This window comes from Staurois parvus, unplaced genomic scaffold (assembly GCF_062004578.1).
Source record: "Staurois parvus isolate SC_StPar_1 unplaced genomic scaffold, SC_StPar_1.0 ptg000181l, whole genome shotgun sequence".
NCBI lineage: Eukaryota > Metazoa > Chordata > Amphibia > Anura > Ranidae > Staurois > Staurois parvus.
The window spans coordinates 179016-199402 of NW_028317977.1; the positions used below are offsets into that span (position 1 = coordinate 179016).

Genomic DNA, 20387 nt, shown 5'->3' on the forward strand with positions numbered 1-20387 from the left:
AACAATAGGGCATTGTTTACACTCAGGGCATTTTATACTCTTATTGGCCACAGTCCGGCCCCCTGAGATTCTGAAGTACAGCAAAATGGCCCTATGTTTAGAAAGTTTGCAGACCCCTGGTCTAGCCAATTATTTGTACTCCGAGATCAAGTTAAATTATTGAAAAAGAAAGTAATATTTTTTTACCGAAAAGTAAATGCAGAGGTAATGAGTCAGTCAACAGTAAGGGAATTCAAACATGCTTGGGACAGAGTCATAAGTCACTCAGAAAAAGATAACAAACAGCATTAAACAAAATGATTAAAAATTTAAAAAAAAAAAAAAAAGAAGGATTTCCATATCCAGCCTGAATTTACCAGTAGTTGTTGGATTCCAGAAATTCAGGGCTGTTGCAGAGAGAGATCCCCAGTATACAACTGGGGAGACCTGTGCCTGTTGGCTGGCTGGAGAACTACCACATCTGACAAGAATCTAACAGCAGCTGTTGAGGGCAGAGAAATTATTCCAAACAAGCAGAGAACAGCAGAGCTGAAGAAAAACAAGTCCACTCTCCTGAGGACACTAGCAAAAAAAACTGTGATGATGATAATAGTGGGCGAGATAAACCTATGCTGACCAATTTTTTGTTTGTTTCTCATGTTGTCCATTTCACCGGTAAGCAGCAGTATAACCTAACAGCTAAACAATTTATGTGGCCCTCAATAGACAAGATAGAATATAAAGCAAAAACTATAAGAGCAGTGGTCTACTACTAATTCTAACCTCCTTTCTCTTCTGTAGTAAAAGTTCCAGTCTGTCATTGGCCCTTTTTCCAATCATCTTGTTTCTCTCTGCCTCATACTGCCTTTGCGTATTGTCCATGTTGATACTCAAGTTCAGGGCGACATTAACCAAGGCTGTCATTAGCTTCATTGCTACAAGAAGGAATTTAAATAATTAGATAAGCCTAAAAGTCAAATCTTGGAAATATTTAACATAAGAATGAAGAGATGCAGTGGTATATCATGCAAGCATAGATAACATATAATACATTTTTCCAGTATCAGATGCAGTCAACTACATCAAGATAAAGAAGTAGATACGAACCTGCTAATGTACTTGTATGGCGAAATGCTCGAACTTGGGAATCAGAAAGTCCAGTTAGAAGAGAGATTACGGTGTCCATCATGTACTCATCATATATGATACTGTATTGACACTGGCGAACTAAAACACCAATGAACTCACAAAAACTGTATTTAAATTTCTTCCACTGTGGACCAGCCATTGTCAATGGGTAATCTCCACTATCCTATAAAGATAAACATTGCATCAACAATTACACCATAACAGCAGCATGTCAAGTGCAAAGGGAATTGAGAAACAATACCTCATCAAATTCTTCCGTCATTCTTCTGATTATTTCTGAATTTTGCATGTGACGGAACATGTCTCCAGTAACAACACCTGTTGTTCAAAGATGTAAGTCAGTTTCATAAAAAGGTTGCTTAATATTTAGAAGACAACATTCAGAACTATAAGGGGAATATGTCAGTGGTTTTGTTGATATTGCCCATAGTACAAGGAGCCTAGCTGTCCTTTACTGCTGGTTAAAGAATAAGTGCTAAAATTAACTATCATCTTCATATATTTTCTTTATGTATTTTATTAGGATTTTTTTTTTATTTTACATTTCTTTTTAGCCAGGCACATGTGAATAATCAAATAAAATTATTTTAAATGTATGGTTTTGCAGCTGAAGGTGGAAAATGTGAGTTATAATAAAACAAAATTGTAAACTGAAGCATCACACCATTGCTAAAATCTTCCATATTTAACGTTATCCCAATAAAAATGGGGGGGTTCCGTGAAGAGTAACCAACACCTTGCAGGGGGTCCAAAACCACCCCCATTCATCAGGACTTGCGATTACAATCAATATACACGGACTAGAAGTGACTTAAGACTTTTAGGCTCCAAGCACACCATCATGTTTTCATGCTCTTAGAAGCTGTTATTAGCATTTTTTTCTGCTCCTTGAAGCTAAATAGTGTTATCCTATGTTTCCATGCCGACTCTACTTTAGGCTATTAGCATTTTTTGAGCTTCATTGTCTAGGACAGCGGTTCTCAACCTGTGGGTCGTGACCCCTTTGGGGGTCGAACGACCCTTTCACAGGGGTTGCCTAAGACCATCGGAAAACACATATTTCCGATGGTCTTAGGAACCGAGACACCGCTCCTCTATCCGTCTCCAGGAGGGTCCGCCCACATGCAGATACGCCCACATGCAGATCTGCCCCCCCATGTCCCCGCTCAGCCCAATCTTCTGCAGCCCATTAAATTTACCCCTCTCCCTCGTGTTTTTCGGATGATTGGCACTGTAGCGGCAGCGATCAGGAATGTCATGAGCTGCACATTCTCCTACCCGGGGAAGAGCTGTGTTATAATGAGGAAATGTGAGGCTGTGCAGCTCCTGGAGATGAATGGCTACAATATCCTAGCTGCTGAGCCATGGCCGGCCCTCCCTGAGGCCGCCTCCCATAAGTATTCCACTGCACTGCAGGACACTACAACTTCACGTCTTGTTTCCTTGAAGAACACTCGCAGAATGACGGACTCGGCACAACAGCCTTCTGAGCGGCGTGGCTGCCAGGCGACAGGGACGCTATGTGCTTGCGATGGGGACGCTATGCACGTGTCTTGTGAGTGACGTTGACGTGGTGGGCAGGCTCTGTGCTGGAGACCGGGAAGCCGTACAGCTTACCGGCTCTCCTCTCCTCACTCGCTGTAGAATACTGCAAATTTTTCGGAAATTACATTTTTTTTGGGGGGGGGGGGGTCGCTACTTAATGACCAAAGGACAAATAGTGTGGGTCTCGTGGTTCCACAGGTTGAGAACCACTGGTCTAGAAGAAAACATTTTTTTGTAGATATTTTGGAGCATTTTTCCAGCAGAAAAAAAAAACGCTAAATGCTCCTAACTGCTTTTTTTTTTCCTCTACATGTACTGTAAAAACACTAATAAAAGGCTAACCCTCCTAAACGATACTTAAATGCTTTTACCAGTGTTTTTCATGCGTTAAATAAAAAACAAACCAGAAAAAAAAACACAAAAACAAAAAACACTAGTGTGCATGGAGCCTTAATAGTATTTCTCCCAGTAGGATAACAAACACAGGTCTTGACAGCAGTTGGTTGTTACATTAAACTACAAGCCAAGATGGTTGTGGAGAGTCTCTGGGGTATAGAAGCTGCCAGCCTGGGAACCCAATCACCTACATCAACTGATCATCTACATCAACACCAACACCTTAAGGGAAGATAGCAATACTAATAGATAGCCTTATGGGTTCGGCACCATTTTCACTCTTTCCATAACACACTTTTATAAAAACAAAATAATGTGATTTACACATGTGGAGTGTACTCCACTGGTTTCAAAAGGTATGTAGCTGGTTGCAAAGAGAAAGACAAGCAGAAAATGTGCCCAGTCACATGACATGTCAAAGTTAAATGATTGCCCCTCCTCCGATCTCAGAGCTCCTGTTGCTGCTTTGAATAAAGACAACTCTCCGAACTACCGTAAGCTCAATAGCATGGCCTGAATTTCAGGAAAAGGATGCAAAATGCAGGCTGTGGTACAGAGCAATAAACAAATATGGTACTGAAGTGCATGTTGCAAAATGACATAAAAAGCACATTAAAGTTTCAGTATATAAATCATACCTTTGCATCCAGAGCACTGAATGAAAAAGTTTATGAGATCAAGAAGTGCTACATCTCTGTTGTGTTTATATGCTTCTATCCAGTCATCCACTACAGACTATAAAAAGAATTGAAAAAGAAAGTTACAGCAAAATTACATCAAACATACCAGAATTTTTTAAAAAGTGGTCAAAAGCATTTTTAGGGTAATATATATTTCAGTTTTATTTAACAAACAAAACAAACAAAAAAAAGGGATAATTTGCAATGAGACTACAATCAATGTGGCAAGGAACAGGTCTGATCAAGGGGATAAGAAAAAATAAAAAGCACACTGCTTAGCCTTACCAAACTAATTCTGCACAATTATACAATTGCACCTTTAATCCTTTCGCTGCCAGCGCTATTTATGCTAACGGTTTGCTTTTTTTAAATTTTTTTTTGACACGTCAACTTCTACCAGAGGATTTACCCCCCTTCCTGACCAGGCCATTTTTTACGATACAGCGCTGCATTACTTTAACCAATAATTGCGCAGTCATACAACACTGTACATAAATGAAATTTGTCATTTTTTTCCCACAAATAGCTTTCTTTCCGTGCTATTTGATCACCTCTGCATTTTTTTATTTTTTTGCGCTATAAACAAATTTGACCGTCAATTTTGAAATTTTTTTTTTACTTTTTGCTATAAAACATATTCAGTAAAAAAAATAAAATAACATTTCGTCATAAATTTAGGCCGAAATATATTCTGCTACTTGTCTTTGCAAAAAATAACAAAAACCCAATACGTGTAAATTAATTAGTTTACGTGAAAGTTATAGCGTCTACAACGTCGATATATATACTGGAATGTATTTATTTTTTAATACTAGTAATAGCGGCGATCAGCAACTTATTAGCGGGACTGCAGCAGGCATTCCGACACTGGGGGGGGGGGGGGGGGGACTGACTAACTGCCACTGACATCCCAATGACACTAATACAGTGATCAGTGCTAATAAAAAGCATTGACACTGTACTAATGGCACTGGGCAGGAGGGGGTTAACATCTGCGATGATCAAAGGGTTAACTGTGTGTTGTGTTCTGTTTTACTAGAGAAACATACTGCTGTGTATTTCTCTGCTGTGCACAGAAACACACAGCATCATGTTACTGCTAGCAGGAGAGAGACCTGTGTTGTTTACACACAGGTCTTTCCCGTCAGTAATACTTGGCAATCGTCGGCGGAGAATCTCCGGCCAGGACCTGGTGATCAACATCTGTAGCCGCCAATGGTGGTGTGGGTCGGGCGGTGCCCTGTAGCAGTAGTTCTGCTGTAGGGCAGTCGGGAAGTGGTTAAAGGAGAAACAGAGAATTAAAACACAGCACATGGAACAGCATTCACATTCAATGAGCAGTGTCTCTTGAGCTATTAGCCACTGTTTTAGTTGAAATCTAAATGTCCTCTGGTCCACCACCATAACACCACAGCTGTGCACTGAGTGGGGGAGGGGGGGGGTCATAAGACTTTGGATATCAACTAAAAAAGCAGAAAGCAACACAAGGGACACTTCTCACTGAAAGCAAGTACTGTCCCTTTGCTGAATTAAAAAAATTATTTAACTTTGTCTTTAAAAAGCACATTTTAGGCCTGAAGAGTAATTAAAACCCTCACACATTAAATACTTTCTAAAAGCAGAGACACTGGAGAAAAAAAAAATGGTGGTAGTTCCCAATTTTTCTGACACAAAATATCAGCACAACTATTTATCATGGTTCATTTTTAGTAAAAAAAAGAAAGAAAGAAAAATACAGGCAAGTTAATTTTAGTACACACAAAATTGCAATACACTACTCAGTCTTTAGTAAAATATAAAAGATGCGGTCTTACTAGGAATAATAAATGATAGCTTGCGTCCACAAAATGGGGCATTTTATCACAAATACCCTAACAGTGGCAAGATCTAGGAAATAAAAACATGCTTCCCACATTGATGGTCTTAAATACCCTGAAGCTCCATATCTATTTTGAAATTCTCTTTGCCTAAATGCACTGTTCATGGCCTAAATTTCAGAACAATTGGGCCTGTTGGCTAGCAATCAATAAATGCACTGTTCATAGATGACTTGTTTTATTTTTTGTAATTCTAAATCATTCCATATACCACATAAACTATCTCATTGCGTAACAAACAAATCTAAGATCTTCTAAGGTGCACGACACAATTTCAGATGCACCATTCAATTAATCTTTCTTGTTGTTTCTGTATGTGACCTACACTTATGCAATTTGCCTAGTTCACAATACCCGGTCCCCTCCTCTCCAAAGTGACCTTCCATTCTTCTCTACCCTTGAGTAGACAGGTCGGGCATCTCTGAATAGTGCAGACTTTGAAATTTTTTCCCATCCGTCATTCTTTGCAATAAAAATATAAGCTACTGTACAGGCTTTGCATACTTAAACCAGTGTGCAGCACTAGATTTGTACTTTTTTTTTGCACTGAATTTATTTAAACTACAATAAACTATGGCTATTACTATATATATATATATATATATATATATATATATATATACACACACATATATACACACAAACATTACACATGCCTGTAAAAATGCAAAACCAAAAAAATTCCCTGCACTTAGTGTAGAAATTAAAGATATGAAACAACAGCAACACTGAAATATCCAAGTACCAGATGTCAAAACATACTAAATAGGTGATATACTTTAAAGTGTTATTCATACCAATGTAGATACAAAAACGCATTGATAAAATGAATGCAAAAGTTTTAATAAAACTAAAAATAGAAGAAAAAAAAACAAAATAGAAGACCATCAAAGAGTAAGTATATATGGAATAAAGTGCAAAAAAGCCCTAGATTGACAATATCAAACTGTGAAGGAGTGCAAATAAGTGCTCTCCATGACACCAGTGCTCACACACTCCCTACCAGATGGAGCGATTGCAAACAGATCAATTGTGCTTTGCTGTGATACAGTCACAACATAACCCAACGGCCATTCAGATTTGATATGGCTCCAGACAAATGGAAAAACAACTTACAGCGATCAAATGCACCTCATGGTGACACAGCTACAGTATCTCAAACAGCTGCACTGGCCTGCACATGGGTCAGATAAATCCTCGCTATATATTCCTCTCCAACCGTCACACTGAACATTTGCAGGCAAGAAAAAAAATTGGGAGTCACCACAAGGCGCATTTGATCTCTATATGTTGTGGTCTTTCATCTGGTCATCAGGAAAATTTGACAGTGAACCTTACAAACCTCTGCTACAAAATAATAACCAGTTCCCATCTACAACTCAAAACATGTATGCTTGGCATCAGAACAGATATTTATAGTCTCCTTTAAAGTGGCTGTAAAGGCTTAAGTTTTTCTACCTTTGTGCATTCTATGGATAAAAGGTAAAAAATGTGTGCAGCAGCTCCCCCCAGCCCCACTTAATACTTACCTGAGCCCAATCGTGAACCAGCGATGTGCATGAGAGGCTCGGCTCTCCGAGAGAGGAGGGGGGGGTCGCGTCGTGGCTTTGTGTGTGAATGGATAAGCAGAACAGCGGGAGTGAGCCTGTTTGGGTGCCCGCAAAGCAAACTGCTTGCTCTGAGGGCACTAGGCAGGAGGAAGGGACCAGGGACCCGAGAAGAGGATAATACCACTTTAATCCTGGCCTTTCAATATGGTGTGTTACTGTATAACACATTAAAGGGTTAGCACACATTTACCAGAAAAAAAAAAGTCTATGCAGATAAGGTGTACCCGTAAATAAAAATAAAATGTGCAGCTTTAACCATAATTGAAAAAAGCCATTGCTACAGGTGTAGGCCATTTACGTACCACATGAAACCTGACTGGAAAACTCCCAGGATGTTGCCAAGCGAGGCCCAGCTATAATCCTCCTTCACAGGAGTGAGCTACTGTATTTCTGATTCAAACCTCCTCATAAACACTTTCTGATGGTGCTAATTCTGAACCGATGGTGAAGGTGAACAGTAACAGTCAGGCCTTGCTTAGCAATGTCTTGAGAACTTTCTATTCAGGCTTTAAGAGGTACATTAATGGCCTACACCTATAGCAAGGGCATTATTCAACTTTAGCCAAAGCTACACAGGTTGTGTTTATTTACAGACACCCGTTATCTGCATAGACAGTTTTTTGGTAAATGTGAAATAACAAGACATCCCATCCATTGACAATGTGTTGTCAACACACAGAAACTGAAAGGCTTCATTTTTAGGCTGCATAGTATGCATTGATCCTGTGATTACACATTCGAATGGTCCTGCAGGTACCGTCCTCCCGCCAACAACCTATGTGCAGTTTAGAAACTGATAAGATTATGGCATGTCAGGCTCACATGTGGTACCCTTCTGCCTGCCTTTTAGGAGAGGGCAATCAAACCACTGATGTTAAATCTAAATGTGTAAATTTACCGGCTTTTTCATTTTACAGCAAAACCAACTTATGATCAATGTCCATATGAAAAGTTTTTTGTTTTTTTTTAATCAATCATCACAACACATTCAAAAGTGTCTGCCAAACTGTATTACCTGCATTGCACTTTTGCCCATCTTAACCACTTCAAAGAGCATCATGTTCTCCACACCATTTTGTTGGTGATGACCATTCATCCAATTGGGGCCACCAGGTCTCAAAGAACCTTTCCCTTTTTCAGTGGCATTTTTTTTTCCTTTCTGTAAGTGGAAAGAAATACAATAACTCAAGTATTTTATGCCTATTAAAATATTTTAGGTAACAAAACGAAAAAGCAGAACATACCTTTCCTTTGCCTTGTTTTGGGGCTTTACCTTCAGTGTCATCAAAGTCCGTGTCAGATGAGAAATGGGTTTCTGGGTCCCTGCATTATGATGAAAAGGCAACTTCATAATCACTTTCGATAAACAAGAATACAGGACATCATATAAACATGCCAAAGATCTACAGTACCCTTCTTATTTATATTCTTAGTATTTGCCCTTCTCGTTCCACACAAGTTACCTGCAATGTCTCCTTTCCTGTCATTACATGCTGTAAAAAGTGGCTCCCAAAAAAATGAACCAAAACATTATTGCTTGACTATAGTAAGTTATTTTGACACTAGCAGGTAATCCAAATACCACCTGACATAGGCCAGGCATGTTTGTGTTCATATCCAACACAATAGTGAGTGCCTGCACACTGTGCATAGGACTCCAGTCTGTTTGCCACATACACAAATGTTCCTTTCACTGCCTCCTGCACCTAATAACCATCTGTATCCCTCTCCACAGCTCAACTTGTAGTTTGAGTGTTTAGCAGTCAGTGGTGCTGTCACAGTGCATGCACATAATGAATTCTTTATTAGCAAAACACTGCTGTCTTGACTCTCGAAAGCCTACCACACAAAGTGTGGCAAGATGGGTCTTGGGAGTTTTGGGGGACATGCTCACCCCAACAGAAAGTGAGAACACTCCCCTACACAATTAATTCTACTTTAAGGTAAACTTTCATGGTAGACACAAAACACTTTTTACATTTTTTACAATTTATATAGAGAACATACCTGGGTGGTGGATTGCAGGAAAGTGGGCCCATATCATGAATTGAAGGATCCAGAGGCCTTTTCAAGAAACATTACAATGTGTTAATTTTATCTGATCAAATTTCTTAGGGAATCTGTTATAAAAAGGTGACTACAGCATACATAATAGTATAAAAGTTCAAAGGGAATTTCCAGTTAAATTTGAATATCCCCACTTATTTCAGAGCCTTTGTTTTCTCATTTGTTCTATCTACAAAAAAAAAAACAAAAAAAAAAAAACACGTTGATATAGAAAAACTTACTGGAGGAGACTGAAGTCTGTTTGGATTTCTGGTGCAGCTATCATTTCTTTATCATCTTCTGGAAAACCAACGTCCTTGGAATATTTGGTACATAGACCTCTTCAGAAATGTGATAACCAGAAGCAACTGTAAAATCTAAAGACAAAAATACCATTTTAGTTCTTAAAGAAACCTAAAATAAAGCATTGGTACACTAGCACGTACAAAAAAAAAAAAAAAAAAAACACTACAAAAAACAACCTATCAGAATACAAAATCACATCCATTATGTGCTAAAGCAGTTACAAAAAAAAATGCTGTTTTTGGGAGATTACATCTCATATTTAGATTATGTTTTTTTCCCCCTTTGCATGAAAAATGTGTTATGATAGGGACACTGTGTTTTATGATGAAACCCGCATTGTGAGCTAAGGTTTCTCAAGCTAAGCCAAGTTTACTTTTGGGATTTGACTCTACCAAAAAAAGAAAAACCGATATTGGTTGGTTCTATGATACACTATTAGATATCTAAAAACGTCACAACCCTAAGGCACAAACCAGATTTCAGCTATTAGGTAAATAGCAATTCTACTACCACCACCAAAAACTACAGTATGGGTAGTTGCAAGAAATGCTTAAAGGAGAACTCAAAATTTCATATTCCAAATGTGATACACAACTCCAGGAATCATGTTTAGGAAGGACTGTAAAAGTCAAGTGTAATGTGTTAATTACTTACTACCACCCTTTACTTTACAAGATACAGTCTCTGGCTCCCCCTTCCCCCCAGGGGGACTAGGAATACTAGCATTATTATAAAGTGATTACTCCTTGTCCCCGAGTATTACTTGATATAAGTATTCTGCCCTGCAGACTACCATCTTTCTGGCTACTTTTTATCAACTAATACATAGGTAACAGACATTATTGGCAAATGGTATTGCTGCATGAACAGCAGGATTTGTGGAGTACATTAAAAGAGAAGTTCACCTTTACACAAAAAATAATAAATGCACTTTTTCTGCAAGTAAAAATATGGGCATTTATTATTTTTGGTGTTTTGAGCCTGTAAAGCAGTGGTTCTCAACCTTTCTAGCGCCGCGACCCCTTAATACAGTTCCTCATGTTGTGGTGACCCCCAACCATAAAATTATTTTCGTTGCTACTTCATAACTGTAATTTTGCAGTAGGAGGAATAGTGCCACGTCATTGGTGTCATTGGGAGGAATAGTGCCCCGTCATTGGTATCAGTGGGAGGAATAGTGCCCCGTCATTGGTATCAGTGGGAGGAATAGTGCCCCATCATTGGTGTCAGTGGGAGGAATAGTGCCTCGTCATCGGTGTCAGTGGGAGGAATAGTGCCCCGTCATCGGTGTCAGTGGGAGGAATAGTGCCTCGTCATCGGTGTCAGTGAGAGGAATAGTGCCCCGTCATCGGTATCAGTGGGAGGAATAGTGCCCCATCATCGGTGTCAGTGGGAGGAATAGTGCCCCATCATCGGTGTCAGTGGGAGGAATAGTGCCCCATCATCGGTATCAGTGGGAGGAATAGTGCCCCATCATCGGTATCAGTGGGAGGAATAATGCCCCATCATCGGTGTCAGTGGGAGGAATAGTGCCCCATCATCGGTGTCAGTGGGAGGAATAGTGCCCCATCATCGGTGTCAGTGGGAGGAATAGTGCCTCATCATCGGTATCAGTGGGAGGAATAGTGCCCCATCATCGGTATCAGTGGGAGGAATAGTGCCCCATCATTGCTGTCAGTGGGAGGAGGAATAGTGCCCCATCATTGGTGTCAGTGGGAGGAGGAATAGTGCCCCATCATTGGTGTCAGTGGGAGGAGGAATAGTGCCCCATCATTGGTGTCAGTGGGAGGAGGAATAGTGCCCCATCATTGGTGTCAGTGGGAGGAGGAATAGTGCCCCATCATTGGTGTCAGTGGGGGAGGAATAGTGCCCCATCATAGGTGTCAGTGGGGGGAATAGTGCCCCATCATTGGTGTCAGTGGGGGGAATATTGCCCCATCATAGGTGTCAGTGGGGGGAATAGTGCCCCATCATAGGTGTCAGTGGGGGGAGGAATAGTGCCCCATCCTTGGTGTCAGTGGGGGGAGGAATAGTGCCCCATCCTTGGTGTCAGTGGGGGGAGGAATAGTGCCCCATCCTTGGTGTCATTTGGGGGAGGAATAGTGCCCCATCCTTGGTGTCATTTGGGGGAGGAATAGTGCCCCATCGTTGGTGTCATTTGGGGGAGGAATAGTGCCCCATCGTTGGTGTCATTTGGGGGAGGAATAGTGCCCCATCGTTGGTGTCATTTGGGGGAGGAATAGTGCCCCATCGTTGGTGTCATTTGGGGGAGGAATAGTGCCCCATCGTTGGTGTCATTTGGGGGAGGAATAGTGCCCCATCGTTGGTGTCAGTGGGAGGAATAGTGCCCCATCATTGGTGTCAGTGGGAGGAATAGTGCCCCATCGTTGGTGTCAGTGGGAGGAATAGTGCCCCATCATTGGTATTAGTGACACCAATGATGGGGCACTATTCCCACTGACACCAATGATACTTACCTTGCAGACCCCTGCTCCAGCCTGGGCTCGCTCGCTCCCTCCCTCTCCCATGGTACCGACACTTACCTGTCAGATGTCTTCCTTCACCGGCCGCTCTCCTCCTCTTCACTCGCTCGATCTTCGCGGTGCCGCTCGGCTCCTCCTCTCCAAGCTCCACCTCCTTGCCGGTGATTGGCCGCCTGTGTGCCTCTCCTGAGCTACAGTGCCGGCGGCCAATCACAGGCGAGGATTGATCTCGAGGTGTGTCCAGATGACAGGGGGGGCATGTCATCCCGCCCACACCTGGAGACGGCGGTGGCGGCGAGGAGCGGTGTCTCGGTTCCTAAGACCATCGGAAATATGTGTTTTCCGATGGTCTTAGGCGACCCCTGTGGAAACGTCGTGCGACCCCCAGGTTGAGAACCGCTGCTGTAAAGCATTGTTCCAGGGATCAGCAGATCACTGATGCCATGCAGGTCTCCTGCACACCGTCAGACATAGGATATAAATCTTTTATATAAAAAACTTAGTACTAAAGGCTGAGACTTTTTTGCAAAGAAATGCACAATACTGGTAAACCTTTCAGATGCCAATCTTTCCTGCACAGAGACCTGAAAGTGATGGTAAACAGATTTAAAAATAAATATATAAAATTTAAAAAATGGTTTTGTACAGAGCAGCCCTGATCCTCCCCTACTGGGGTCCCCCACTGGCACTTCTAGCTCCGCTTACCTTCAAGAGTGCCCCCCCATAGCAAGCCACAAAGTATAGTATACAGCACCCCAATAGCGACGTTTAAAAAAAAAAAAAAAAACTTCTGCCTTTAGAATTACTTTAAATCACTTCCTTCACCTGCCCAGGACTACATGCAGCAAGAGGCATTGTTTCCCATACATTCACAAGTTCTCAGGTACTTACTGACATGTGTGGACCGTGTACAGAGCTGTGTGTGTGCTGCACTGTGTATACTGACATGTATGAATGGTGTACTGAGCTGTAAAGCCAACTATTTTTATAATCAATTATAAATTTATTATGTCAATTAGTTGTTTTAGCCCTAACCAACTTCAGACAATTCTGAAGATAATTCCTGGTATATGAAGTCACTTTCTAAAGTGGAGTTATGGGTAAATGCTGAAAATTAAATATGTAGTCTGTCACTAGTATTAAACACAAAATTTTTTGTTCCCCACATTTATTACCCGTTTCTGTAATTGAATTTGTTATTTTCCCACTTCCTTTAACTACTTGCCCTCCAGAAGATTTACCTCCCCTCATGACCAGGCCATTTTTTGCTTTTCGGCATTGCACCATTTCAACTGGTAATTACGCGGTCATGCAATGCTGTACCCAAACAAAATTTATTTCCTTTTTTTTTTTAAATAAATAAATAGAGCTTTCTTTTGGTGGTATTTGATCACCTCTGTGGTTCTTACTTTTTGAGCTATAAACAAAAAAAAGACCAAAAATTTTGGGGAAACAAAAAAACCACATGCACATTAACTGGTTTGTGTTAAAGACAGTGTCTACAAACTATGGTATATATATTGGAATTTACAGTTTTTACTTTCTGACTGCCTATCACATTTCTTGAGGTGCTAAAATGCCAGGGCAGTACACCCCCCCCAATTACCCCTTTTTGGAAAGTAGACACCCCAAGGATTTTGCAGAGGCATGTTGAGTCCATGGAACATTTTATTTTTTGTCACAAATTTTTTGAAAATACATTTTTATTTTTTTAACCCAAAAGTTGTCACTTATTGCGCATGCATGCCATGGGTATATGTGGAATAATAGCCCAAAACACATTCTTCTACTTCTCCCAAGTATGGGGATACCACATGAGAGACTTTTTTTTGCAGCCTAGCTACATACAGGCCCAAAAATTCCAATGGCCACCTCCAGGCTTTCAAAGTGCATATTCCCTCATGTCACTTCCCCACTACCTATCACAGTTTCGGAGGCCCTAAAATGCCAGGATAGTAAAAATATCCCCCCCCCCCCGTCCCCCCCCAAATGATCCCTTTTTGGAAAGCAGACACTCCAAGAAATTTGATAAGAGGCATGGTGAGCATTTTGCAGATATCATTTTTGTCAGAGGGTTCTGAAAAAAAACAAAAAAAAAAAATACATTTTCGTTTACTTTCTTCGTTTTCCAAAAACTTGGCAACAAATGAGATCTGCAAAACACTCACCACGCCTCTTAGTTAAATACCGTGGAGGGGGCGGAAGGTTTTTCACTGTCCTAGCATTTCAGGGCCAACATTAGAAGCTAATGACACCAGGTCCACAACTGCTCACTGGTGCTGAGGGGCAGGGCCTAAACATGGCGGCGACGGAGAGCATGATGTGAGTGCTCTCCGACAACCTCCGAGCTGACCATCCCGAGAACCCTCATGGTGTGAAGCCCTACCTGAGCGAGGAGGTCTCCAAAGGGGGAGAAGCTGGCGCAGTAAAGGGAGAGGAGAGCGGGCACGGAGCTCCGGGAGGAGAACACGCTGCGGGGATCCGAGTGCAGCTGTCGGGTTGCCGGGGAAACGGAGCAGGGCGGCGTGAGCACGCTGCTCGCCGCAAAGGAGCACTGGGAAGCAGAGACGCCGGCCGGTTCCCTGACAGGAGAGGGGAGACACCAAACCAAGCCCTAAACCGGCTCGAAGGAAAGAGGGAGGACTTTGAATAAGGTGGCTGTGGGGAGCGATTGGCACTAGCTTCTTGCTGGGGCCCGCTCCCTGACCCACCCAGTAACCCTCATTAGGAGCTGACCTAACGGAGACTGGAGGGCTGGGAAGCTGAACTCGGAGAGCCAGAGAGGGGAGTTGGTCTGAGGCTGCAGAGACACGATGGTTCCCCCGGCGTTACATGAGTGGAGAGTCGTGAGGCTGAGAGGAGAAGTGACGCTGTAGGAGTAAGGGGCCAGCTGCGGAGGACCCCTGAGGGAAAGAGGAAGCTGGTTGGCGTCCTGATGTGACAGGGTGCTTCCGGCTCATAGCTGCCCATACCCCCTGGCCGGCTGTTCGATCCTGGGTCAGGGAGACCCATGAATATCAGGAGACCCATCCTGTTTCCCCGAGACGATACAGTATCGGAAACCCAGAGGAATCCCCCCCCAGGACTGAGCAGCAGTGAAGGTCCTCCACACAAGCCTGGAGTCACCGTCCTCAGAAGGGAAGGGTGAGTGAAAGCTGCTGGGAGCTTATTGTGTTGTGGACCCCTGAGTGACATAGGCGACCAAGGGGTGAAGGAGGGGAGGATTCCCAGGGGTTAGAAGAGAAGAAGAGAGGAGGCCCAGGTGTCCTAGGAGAGTAAAAGATATAGGAAAAATAGCAAGTCTATCAAGATATACAGAGGACATGAAGAACAAAGGTCCCAAGGGAGCAGGGCTCAAAGGGGCTCAAACAGGAACAATAAAGAAATTCACATCATATGGAAATATTACGCCAGAAAGGTCCCAAGGCGCAAGCGCAAAAGGGGAAATGGACACTAGTTTAGGAAATAGTCCTAGATTATCACTGGGCATGAATAGCAGTTGTAGCCAACAAATAGTGGATGGCTTGGGAAAAAAAGAATCTGATGGTGAACTACAAATACCAAATAAGAAGGAGATGATAGAAATGTTTCAAAATTTTGAAAAAACGATAAAACATGAAATGACAGCTATTCGAAATGATTTAGGGCACCTGCTATCAAGAATGGAAGAAACAGAGGAGAAAGCTAAAATCCAGGCCCAGAATATAGATAAGGAAAAAAATAAGCCAATTAGAAAATAACCAGAAAAAAATGATCTATAGGATGGAAGTTCAAGAAAACAAAGAAAGAAGGTGTAACCTTAGAATACAAGGAATCCCAGAGACTGCAAAAGGGGAAATACTATATGAACTAGTTAAAAAAAATCCTAAACTCCATAAGAGACAGACCTGAAACAGACGGAATCAAGTTAGACGGAGTGTTTAGAATAGGAAAGTTCAAACAGGCTACTGAGAAGGAAAGACCGAGAGACATAATTGTCCAGTTCCAAAAATTTGGGGTCAAAGATGAGATTTGGAAGAAGACCAAGGGAAGATCATTAATTAAGTATGGAGATTTGACTATCCAAATCTATGCGGACTTAACAGCAGAGACCCTATGGAGAAGGAGATCCCTGAAACCCCTGTTGGAGCAAATGAGAAAACAGAATGTGCAGTATAGATGGGGTACCTCAGCATCTCTAATTGGTTGGAAAAATGGGGTCACAGCGTATTTGAGATGTCCGGAGGAATTAAGGGATTTTTGTGACAGACTGGACTTGCAAAGAATGGAGATAGCTGGGTGGGAAGAAGAAAAAGAAGATAAAGGAAATACAGATGATACAAGAAAAGAGGACTGGCAGCATGTCGGGGGGAGGGGGAGGGAGGTCCCGGGGTTGGGGAGGGAAGGGAGGGAGAATTAAGTAGAAAATGATTTTTTTTTTTCTTTTTTTTTTATTCTCTCTTTCTTCCCTCTCTCGCCCCTGGTCTTTCCCCTCCGGATGTTGAGACCCTCTTGGAGGCTCCGGTTAAGGGAGGGAGGTAAAGAGTAAAGACTCTTGCTGAGTCTAGATTATAGAGAGAGGGGATCGGGGTGGTCAGAGGAGAGGTGAGCCGTACATAGGCGGAGCTTACGCCCTAAGTTTTAAATCAATGGTGGAAATAGATCCACAAATGCTTTGTAGGCAGTTTATATGCCTAAAAATGGGATGGGGAAAAAGAAGAGAGGGTGAGAGGGGTGGGGGGTGGGGTTGGGAGAGGGGGGTTTGGTGGGAGGGAGTGTGGGGAGGGGAGGATGGGTTAATAAGCTGCAAGATAGTAGGGCCTAATAGGAGGAGGTGTACTAGAGGAGAGATAGACAGAATTAAGAAGGATGGAAGAAATACAGTTTATAACATATAATGTGAATGGGTTGAACTGTCCTGGGAAAAGATTTAAGCTGTTTAAAGAGTTACATCATAGGGCAACGTCAGTGGTATTTTTACAGGAAACACATTTTGAGATAGAGTCAAATGTGAAATTAAAATCTAAATATTATCCAACATGGTATTACGCTGACTCTCCAATAAAAAGAGCAAAAGGGGTGGCAATAGGGTTGGCAAAGAATATGAGATTTGAGCTGGAGGATAGAACAACCGACCCGGAGGGGAGATTCCTGTTCTTGAGAGGTAAATTACAGGGAATCGAGTGTACGTTGGCCAATATATATTGCCCCAACAAAAAGCCGGAGATCTATTTGAAAGGTCTGTTGAAAAAATTGATAGACTTCAAAAAAGGGCGTTTGATAGTAGCAGGAGATTTAAATCTTTGTATGGACCCACAAAAGGATACAACCTCCCCTGTGCAGAGAGAAGGCGGTAGGTCTCTGAGAGCTTTGAAAAAAGCGATCCACGAGTACCAACTGGTGGACACTTGGAGAATAATGCATATGAAAGACAGAGACTATACCTTCTTCTCTAATGCACATGAGATATACTCGAGACTGGATTATATCTTAATAGATCATCAACTCATAGAACTATTGGTTAAATTAGAAATAGAGATGAGTACATTCTCGGATCACGCCCCTGTCATAATGAAAATGGGTTGGGGAAGACGGTGGACGGGAGGCCTAGGATGGAGGTTAAATGAGGCCCTTCTCTTGGATGAGGATATAGCTCAGAGGATTGGGGAAGAGATCAAGGTATATTTCAAGGAGAATGAGACAGAGGAAGTATCGACAGCCACAGTATGGGAAAGCCACAAGGTATATATAAGAGGAATTCTGATTGCAATGGGAGCAAGGAAGAAAAGAGAAAGAAGAGAGAGGGTTAGTGGGCTCTTAAAAGAAATTCTGGAGTTGGAGCAGATACAAAAGAAGAAAATAACAAGAGAATCAAGACAGAAGTTAATGGATAAAAAAAATGAGTTAGAGAGATTGTTGGATGAGGAGAAGAGAAGAGTATATAATAAAGTATTAAGTGAAAGATATAGATGGGGAGACAGGCCAGGAAAATACTTAATGAGAGCTCTGAATAAAAAGAAGAATAGAAATTATATAGAAAAGATAAAAAATCCTAAGGGGGAGTTGGTTCACTCAACTAAAGAGACTATCAAAGTGTTCACGGAGTACTAGAGAAAGTTGTATAATATTAGCCCCCAAGGCTCTCCAAAAGAAAATGGAGAGGATATCAACAAAAAAAGGGATGATATATTTAAAAAACGCAGGATTACCAAAGTTAAGTGAAGTACGATTGAACTCCTTGGATGCGGAGATTTCCCAAGATGAAATAAAAGCAGCATTAAGAAGTACAGGGGGTGGAAAAAGTCCAGGACCGGATGGGTATACAATAAAGTACTATAAAAAATATAGTGGAATATTGTTACCTAAGCTGAAGAAGTATATGAACGATCTGGGAGGGGGGATGGAGGGGAGAAGAGAATCTCTTCAGGCCCATGTTGTACTTATTCACAAGGAGGGAAAAGATCCTTCTCAGTGTTCCAGCTATAGACCAATATCATTATTGAACACCGATACTAAGTTGTACGCAAAGGTTCTAGCAAATAGGCTGAAAGATCTAATGCCGGAATGGATTCATGGAGATCAGGTGGGCTTTGTCCCAGAGAGAGAGGGTAGAGATAACGGGTTGAGAACTATGATGCTTATTCAGAAAAGTAGAAAAGGGAAAGCCCCGGAGGTACTATTGTCGATTGATGCCGAAAAGGCGTTCGACAGAGTGCATTGGGGCTTCATGATGGACAACTTAGAAGTATTGGGGATTGGAGAGAGAAAGCGGGAGTGGATAGGTAAATTATATAGGGAGCCCACCGCAATTATTACGGTAAATGGGGAGAGGTCGGAATCCATTGCGATGTCCAATGGGACAAGACAGGACTGCCCACTGTCCCCCCTGTTGTATGTTTTGTCATTGGAACCCCTGTTATCAATGATAAGGAATAGCGGAGCGGTAAAGGGAATCCAGATAGAAAATATAGAACACAAAGTAGCGGCCTTTGCGGATGACCTATTGTTTTATGTAGGCAACCCCCGAATAACATTACCAAATATAATGACGATCTTGAAGGAATATGGTGAACTATCAAATTTAAAAATTAATCCAACAAAAACAGAGATTCTGAACATCAACATATCAAAGAGTGAAAAGGAAAAGCTTCAAAAAGAATTCCCCTTTATATGGAGAGAAAAAGTTTTAAAATACCTAGGAATAAAACTTGCTATCTCATATAAACAACTGTATAGATTAAACTATATTTCTTTGATAAAGGAGATCAAGGAGGAACTAAAAATATTAGAAGGAGGAAACCCATCATGGATAGGACGTATAAACCTAGTTAAAATGATAATTATACCTAAAATACTGTATAAATTCCAAATGGTTCCAGTCAAACTCCCAGAGGCTTTTTTTAAGATAATAAAAAAAATGTTAACAAGATATATTTGGAGGAATAAAAAACCAAGAATATCATACGAAACATTGAGTAGGACTAAAGAGAAAGGGGGAATGGGTTTGCCAGATGTCAAGAGATACTATAAAGCAGTAATCTTAGCAAGAATCTACGACTGGACATTTAACCATAAGGGGAAGAGTTGGGTAAAAATTGAAAATGATTTGAGTGGGATTAGTTTGAGTAAGATGATATGGGTCCCAGCACACTATAGAAGAATTAAAGAAAACACAAGTATTTACACTTTAAATGTTTTAAGGGTATGGGATAATTTACACAAAAATATGAAATGGGAATTCAACTTCATATTAATGCCTCTTGCAAATATTGAGTATTTCCCCCCAGGAAAGGATGAGATATCAGGGAGATGGTTCAAAAGGGAAGATATCCAACTGAGAGATGTACTGGTAGAGGGGGAATTGAGACCATTTAAAGAATTAAAAGAGAAGAAGGGAGACATTTTTACTGGAATAGATGAGTGGAAATATTACCAGTTAAAATGTTTTATTGGAAAGCTACCAAAACCCCTGAGATTAAAAAAGGAGTGGAATATGTTTGAAAGACTGTTAGAATCACGTAGAGATGGGAAACATGGTATTGCTAAGATTTATAGAATACTCACAGAATTAGACACAGATACAAAGTTAATTTTTATAACAAAATGGGAAAGAGATCTGGAGGTGGTGTTAGATGAGGAGCAACAGAACAAGATATTTAGATTGATACACGAGAATGTTAGTATGAGAGATGTTGAGATTAATTATAAGTGTTTGACACGATGGCATATTACACCGAGCATTGAGCACAAAATGAGTGGGGAGAATTCAAAAATGTGTTGGAGAGGATGTGGGGAGATGGGCACGGTGTTTCACATATGGTGGCAATGTCCGAAAAT

The 20387-nt window shown here is 41.4% G+C and overlaps 1 protein-coding gene across 1 annotated transcript in view; it reads right to left on the reverse strand.

Moving 5' to 3' along the window:
• The window catches only part of STAG2 (STAG2 cohesin complex component), a 163688-nt gene that overhangs the window by 73402 nt on the left and 69899 nt on the right, over positions 1-20387 (reverse strand). Inside the window, exons 2-9 of the mRNA XM_089677198.1 lie at positions 9525-9659; positions 9244-9300; positions 8481-8559; positions 8252-8395; positions 3708-3804; positions 1370-1446; positions 1087-1291; positions 763-914 (exon numbers count right to left, since the gene is read on the reverse strand). Of these exons, the coding sequence (XP_089533324.1) occupies positions 763-914; positions 1087-1291; positions 1370-1446; positions 3708-3804; positions 8252-8395; positions 8481-8559; positions 9244-9300; positions 9525-9568 (855 nt within the window). The 5' untranslated portion in view covers positions 9569-9659. The remainder of the gene's footprint in view (positions 1-762; positions 915-1086; positions 1292-1369; positions 1447-3707; positions 3805-8251; positions 8396-8480; positions 8560-9243; positions 9301-9524; positions 9660-20387) is intronic.